The sequence below is a fragment of the Miniopterus natalensis genome, chromosome 3, assembly GCF_054644295.1.
Source record: "Miniopterus natalensis isolate mMinNat1 chromosome 3, mMinNat1.hap1, whole genome shotgun sequence".
Lineage (NCBI taxonomy): Eukaryota > Metazoa > Chordata > Mammalia > Chiroptera > Miniopteridae > Miniopterus > Miniopterus natalensis.
Window position 1 is genome coordinate 28,526,243 of NC_142083.1, and position 6,847 is coordinate 28,533,089.

Genomic DNA, 6,847 nt, shown 5'->3' on the forward strand with positions numbered 1-6,847 from the left:
GAGGGGGCTAGTGTGGGATTACCACGCCTGCGCAGAGAGGACTCGCGGACCGGGGTGTGCTGTGGTGCCTTGTTCCGCGCTCCGGCCCGGGGTAGGTTGGGGTTCGGCGCGCTGCGGCTGCTGGAGGCCGGGCTGTGTGCCGGGGGCGGGCTGGTCGCTCCTGTGCGAGCCCCCGCGGTGGAGCGCGTTGGGGACCCGGCCGGGTCAGGTTCGGGTCCAGCCTGGGGTGCCTTTACCCACTCGCCTGATGTCACCTGCGGTGCAGATGATGTTTCTGTTTTTCGTTCTGTGCTGTGAGATGTCTGAGATGCTTTGTGGGAGGAAGGGTAGGGGAATAATATTGCAATAGTCAGAAGTAGTGTGATCATCATCTCGCACTTCACATAACTTTCGATTACTATTAAGATGTTTTTGGGGCGCAATTGTGTGCAATATCATTTTGAATTATTTTGAGTAAGTTTACAAGGGACCGTTCCCACTCTATTCACATTTAGGTTGTTTCCAAATTTTTGCTATTAGTAAATAAGGCCATGAAGAATATATTTGCGCCTAACCTGCGTCTTTATGTAGGACTAGGTTGCTTTTACTAGAATTACACGTTTCCGCAGGCCATAGGCCCGAGGGAATGGACACCGCAATTCCCACATGTCCTTTGAAAGTCATGCAGTTTAGTACTTTCAGATAACTTTTTTATTCCATGGGTACCCCAAGCTCTTTAACATGAAGTCCTGAGCCATATTTTTTGGCACTTCCTTATTGCCAATTAGAATTTAGGTTTTTAGGTGTTAAACAAGTGCTTATTGAAAAACCCATTAAGATTTTTAAAAATTGAGTTGAATTTCCTTTTTTTTAACTGTCCTTTGACTATTTATTTTGTCATCAGTCTGTATGATTTGTCACAGTCACATAGAAACAGGCCGAAAGCCCTTATGACTGTATTTTGCAAAAATGTGCAACCTAATGTAGGCACTTAGTGAAGTGGCAGATGCATATTAACATGAGACCCACGCCTGGTGATGGAGATAAACCAGGAGCTTCAGGCAGAAAGGTCTGTAAGCTGGAGTTAGGACCAGTGTCCGGATGAAGCCTCCCCTTGCTGCCCCTCAGCCCCTCAGTGTCTGTCACCTTCCCTAAAGCAGCCAGTGTTTTGACACCTTCCTATTTCTTTGTATAAATGTACCACCATAATTTTAAACATTTTTATACTAAACAGTTTTCCTCGTTCTACTTGTTATTTCAGTTACTGAGACATGTCTCTGTCCCCACAGTACTGTGAGCTACTTTTACCTGAGGTCTTCTTGTCCTCTACTTTTGATCCCATAAGGTTCAGTGATGTGTAACACATACATAGTCTGAACAACATTTTTTGGAAGAAAAAAAGAATTCCTATGAGCAACGTAGATGATAAAATTGTGACATGTTTTTTATTCCTTTTGCATGGTTAATGGTTTTATTGTTTACTTTAGGTATATATTCATGAATAACTTAAATGACCCTCCAAATTGGAATATCCGGCCTAATACCAGGGATGATGGGGGTGATGGAAGCAAATGGAATTATGCCCTGCTGGTTCCCATGCTGGGACTGGCTGCTTTTCGTAAGTCACATTTTCCTAAGAGTTGCATTTTCTGGACTGATGGTGTAGAGCTATGCCAGGGGTCTAGTTAACACCCTTATGTTGCAATATAACTTCTCAACACTGTAATTACACACATTTTGGAGAATCCTTATAAGAATGCAGTTAAAAGTCTTCTCTGATAACATTACCTAAGCAAGACAACAAAGAAGAAAAAATAAAATATTCTTCAACCCTTCTCTGGGACAAAAAGCATCATTTCAAAAGTCCCAGAGCAAGAACTTCAAAAGTAAAGGTTATTCTGAAAGGCTGTAAAAGCTAGAGACGAGTCTGAAAAACAAACAGAAATAAAAGTCCCTTCAGGCCTCTCCCAGAGTCAAAACTAATTATTACATTAGTAATTGTAATTTTAAACCTTTCAATTCACTCACCGAGTTCATCACCCTAGCCACAGGCAATAGGTAGTCTCTTGGCAACTCGTAGTCTTTCCTAGTGTTAAGTAGTGTTTTGCAAGATGGCAGGCTGGTGAACTTCTAAATGGCATAGCCTTAGGGCTGGATTTTCTTTTTTTCGAGAAGCAGGCACAGTGCAGGTCACTGAGTCATAAAAACCACCAACACTTGTCAGCCTCCATCAGAGTTGATGTTTAGTTTTTTAGAAAGTGCCAAAATGTTTTCCAGAGTTGCTGTACCATTTTACATTCTTACCAGCAGTGTGTGAGTGATCCAGTTTCTTGGCGTCCTCACCAGCATTTGGTGTGGTCACTATGGTTTCTGCCTACCCATTCTTGTAGGTGTGTAGTGATCGCCCCTGGGATTGTAATTTACATTTCCCTAAAGGCTAGGGATGTGGAGCATCTTTTCACTCCTTATTTGCCATCAGTGTATCGTCTTCCATGAAAGGTCTGTTCCTGTCTTTCAGCCCTTTCCTAATTGAACAGTTTTTTAATACTGACTTTTGAGTTTTTACTGTATTCCAGATTCTAGTACTTTGTTAGCTGTCTGGTTTGCAGACATCTTCTCTCAGTCGGTAGCTTGTCTTTTCAGTCTTTTAATGGAGTATTTCACAGAGCAAAAGTTTTAATTTTAAGGAAGACCCAGTTTGTCAACTTTTCCTTTTATGGGTCATGCTTTTCATGCTAAGTCTGGGAACTTGGTTTAGTCTTAGATCCTAAAGATTCTCTCCTATATGTTCCCTAAAGTTTTAGTTTTACATTTTACAGGAAAAGTGAGTGGTCCATTTTGAGTTAATTTTTGTAAAAGATCTGAGACTGCGGTTTTCCTCCTTTCCAGGCTGTTTCCCTTTCTCGCTTTTTATTCACTGGCTGAAACTTCCAGGACCCTGTTGAGTAGTTTGACCTTACAGGGAAAGCTTTCAGCATTTTCACCATTAAGTACACTGGTAGCCGTAGGTTCTTCATAGATCCTCTGTGTCAAGGCAAGGAAGTTCCCTAGATTCCTGTTTCTCTGGGTTTTTATCACGAATGGGTGTTGAGTTTTGTCAAATGTTTTTCTATATCAGTTGATATGGTTGTTTGATTGATTGTACTGTAGCCTGCTAATCTGTTAGATTACATTGATTGATTTTTGAATATTGAACCACTCTTACATTTTTGGAATAATCCCCACTTGATCATACTGTATAATTCTTTTTATATGTTGTAGAATTATATTTGCTAATATTTTGTTAAAGATTTTCATGTCTCTGTTCGTAAGGGATATATCAAATATTTCAGCCCTTTGGCAAGGCTCGCTCTCTTCATACCTGTTTCAGCATCCTGTTTTTCCCCTCAGTTATTATATTTTTCAGTTCTAAAATTTCCACTTTTTAATCTTCTATTTCTTTACTGAAACTTTCTATTTCTTAGCTTAGACTTTCCATACGTTGGCTGCCTTAATCTCTTTCTCAGGCAACACTGACCTCTCTGTCATCTCAGCATTGACACCTACTGATTAGCTTTTTTTTTTAGTCAATTTCAGATCTTCCTGATTCTTGGTATGAAAAGTGACTTTCCATTGAAATCTGGGCATTTTGGGTATTATGTTATGAGAGTGGTTTTTATTCAGACCTGTTTTGGCCGACTTCTTGGGCAGTGCTCTGGCAGAAGGGTAATGCTGCCTCCTTACTCTCAGGCGGGGGTGGAAGTCCATTCGCACTGTGGCCCATTGACACCATGTCTTGACGTTGAACTTCTCTCTCCACCTTACTTTTTATGTACCCTTGTCAGAGCAACCAAACATCTGGTACTTCAGATGTTTACTAGTGATGACCAGGCAAAGCTGAACACACTTTGAAATTCACTTTAACCTGGCCAACAATATTTGAAGTATACCCATATTCATTTTTTCAACAAATAACCCAATTCATTTTTAAACCTTGGCAATAGTACGTGGGAGCACTGTGGCTAGAGTAGGTTTGAGAGCAAAAGAAAGCAGTGGGGTTTTCTTAGCCATGGAAAATTAGAAGGCTGAAGAGGGGACACTCTGTCATACTCATCTTTTGGGAGCCCTTATCTGAGTAAGAAGTTTGCATATTATGTAGTTTTATGCAAAATGTTAGCTTTTTTGTCACTCTTAGGACTTAAGAGTTTATTGAAATGATGTCTTAGCTGCTTTATGTTTTCTTTAAAGAACTTCAGCTCTGGATTTTCATTATATGTATTTTTCTCCCTCAATTTATTCATGTCAGGTTGGATTTGGTCTAGAGAGTCCCAAAAAGAAATAGAAAAAGAGAGGGAAGCATATCGCCAGAGAACGGCTGCTTTCCAGCGGGATCTTGAGGCCAAGTACCATGCCATGATCTCAGAGAACCGACGTGCCGTTGCTCAGCTGTCTTTGGAACTTGAAAAGGAAAAAAACAGAACAACTAGTTATCGAGAAGCCCTTATTGCTCAGGGACGCAAGTTGGTGGAAGAAAAGAAGCTTCTGGAACAGGAACGGGCTCAGGTCATGCAAGAAAAGCAACAGTTGCAGCCCTTGAGAAGTGCGTATCTGAGGTGCCTGGAAAAGGAAGAAAACTGGCAGAGGAGAGCCCGGCTTCTGCTGAAGGAGTTTGAAGGTGCTCTTTCAGAAAGACAGAGCATCTACTGCAGCCTGGTTCTCCCTCGCAGCAAGCGACTGGAAATAGAGAAGAACTTACTGGTCCGAGCATCCACTGACCCAGTTGCTGTGGACCTAGAAATGGCAGCTGGCTTGACCGACATATTTAAGCATGACACCTATTGTGGTGATGTCTGGAACACCAACAAACGCCAAAATGGGAGACTCATGTGGCTGTATCTCAAATATTGGGAACTAATTGTCGAACTGAAAAAGTTTAAGAAAGTAGAGAAAGCCATACTAGAAGAGTAAGACAAGAATGAAATAAAACTTCTTTTGACGACTCAGGTCAGTCTGCCATTGTGACATTCTCAGTTATCTGATGTTTTCTTTTTCCCTTCTTCCAGTACTGCCTGTGTTGTGGCCACATGTACAGAGTGGCCTTCCAGTCTGCCACCCTCTGAGGACAGCAGTCCTCAGCAGACAGAGGGTTTCCTCCCTGATCCTGTATAGTCATTAAGGAAGCTGTTTCTCAGAAGCATTTTTTTAAGCTGTCAGCGTTTTATTAAGCAAAGAGCATAACCTCGTATCTTAGCTCTAGTGTAAAATTGTTTTTAAGAAAGTGAAATACAATAGTGATCCTCACTATAAGAAATTTGCTGTTTTATCACTCCCTAAACAACTTCTGTTTTTTCCTCAAATTATTTTTCTTCATTCTGAAATTACATTTAGAAGTTGTGAGGTAGTGGATAGAACTGCCTAACCGATGATAATAGGAAAATACTAATATTATCAAGGTTTTGTATTATTTTAAAGACCTCTCCCACCAAAGGGAAAAGGGATTTCTTGTAGCTGCTTGATACCCTTGTGTATGTTTGGAATTTGGCTTGTGTCTGTGTTCAATAAACAGATATTATTGATTAGTGATGACATATAATAAAAGATACCTGTAATTTAAAAGATACCTACCACTTGTGTGTGTAATTTTTTACTCTTTACAAAATGTTTTTACATACATCATCTCAATTTTTGCCACAAACTAATAGGTAGGCAGGCATTCATGGCCCTATTTTTTCCCAAAACTAATATGAATCAGCCTTTACTATGCTTTACGTACATCACTCGAGTAATCCTAACCCCAGTGCTGTGCAGAAATGTTACTACCCTCTGTAGGTCCTGGGACTCCGAGACCACCCCTTTGATGACCCAGCACAGAGCTGTGCTTCTAGCTAAGATTTAGTACATGGAAAGGACACAAAGGGAAAGGCACACAGGGTGAAGTGAGGAGATCAGGTGCAGCCCCCAAGTCCCCTTCTGGGGACTTAACCCCCAGCAGTGAGCTGCAACATGTGAGATGTTGCCAACCAGGGATGTTCCTTAGAGACAGCACCCAGGGATTCTGTTGAGGGTTGGTGACATAGTCACCTCTGCCTGGCAAGGCACGTACCCAACAAATTCCAAACTCCCAGGAGGAAAGCAGGTATTTAGTCCAAACTGGGCACAAAGTTTAGACACAGTGAGCCACTCTTACTAGTTAATGGTGGTGGGAACCCTCCCAAAACAGGACCCTGGATGCCAGCCGAGGGCCAACCTTGTAAGCAAACTTTTCAGAGGGCTGCAGTCTCAGGCCTGCTGTGTGAACTCTTCTACACATCCTCATTTTACAGGCGAGGGAACTGGCACCGAGGTCAGGAAAAAACCTGCCCAAGGTCACCCTGGTGGTAATGTTGGAGCCAGTATGAATTCAGGCAGTTTGGCTCCAGAGCTGCTGGTAACTTATGTGCAATTATGTAAGGGGCCTTGCAGTGACTGGGTGGAGGTCCATCTGGTTTCAAATCCTGTCTCCACCCTATCTGCCTGCTTGTCTGTCTGTGTGGCAGTAAGACGTACTATTAAAAACATTAAGCTTATAGGAAACTTCAGTTGAATCGTAGGGTATAATCATCAGAGCTACTCTTTTTTGGATGCATACTATACACACAATCTTATGTAATTTATGCTTACATGTTGTTTATATCTTCAGAACCATTTTAGAGATGAGGAAGCTGCCTCCGTAAGTTCTCTAAAATGGCTCTGCCCCTGGCTGTGCCCAAAGCTTGTAGGCTCTGCTCACTGTGGTCTGAGGCTTCTGTAAAGGCTCAGAATGTCTTTCTGGTAAATTGCCACCACTGACCTGAGCAAGTGATTTCTTCAGTTAAAGCTGGTGCATATTCTACTTTCTGTTACTCCACTG

General features: G+C 41.8%; 1 protein-coding gene across 2 annotated transcripts; it reads left to right on the forward strand.

Annotated features, from left to right (window-relative positions):
- Positions 1-61: 61 nt before the first annotated feature.
- On the forward strand, positions 62-5,557 carry CCDC127 (coiled-coil domain containing 127). Of its 2 annotated transcripts, none has more exons than XM_016212338.2 (3): positions 62-91; positions 1,467-1,597; positions 4,265-5,557. In XM_016212338.2, the coding sequence occupies exons 2-3, from the start codon at positions 1,477-1,479 to the stop codon at positions 4,924-4,926; spliced, it is 783 nt and encodes a 260-aa protein (XP_016067824.1). In that variant the 5' UTR covers positions 62-91; positions 1,467-1,476; the 3' UTR covers positions 4,927-5,557. The 2 variants fall into 2 exon arrangements, with proteins under 2 accessions (XP_016067824.1, XP_016067834.1); XM_016212348.2 differs by lacking the exon at positions 62-91 and adding an exon at positions 273-293.
- The last annotated feature ends 1,290 nt before the right edge of the window (positions 5,558-6,847 follow it).

Bases quoted from the DNA above. Each gene is read 5' to 3' on its own strand.
- CCDC127 (XM_016212338.2), top strand. From the start codon at position 1,477: ATGAATAACTTAAATGACCCTCCAAATTGGAATATCCGGCCTAATACC. The intron at 1,598-4,264 runs GTAAGTCACATT...TATTCATGTCAG, and splicing joins GCTGGGACTGGCTGCTTTTC to GTTGGATTTGGTCTAGAGAG.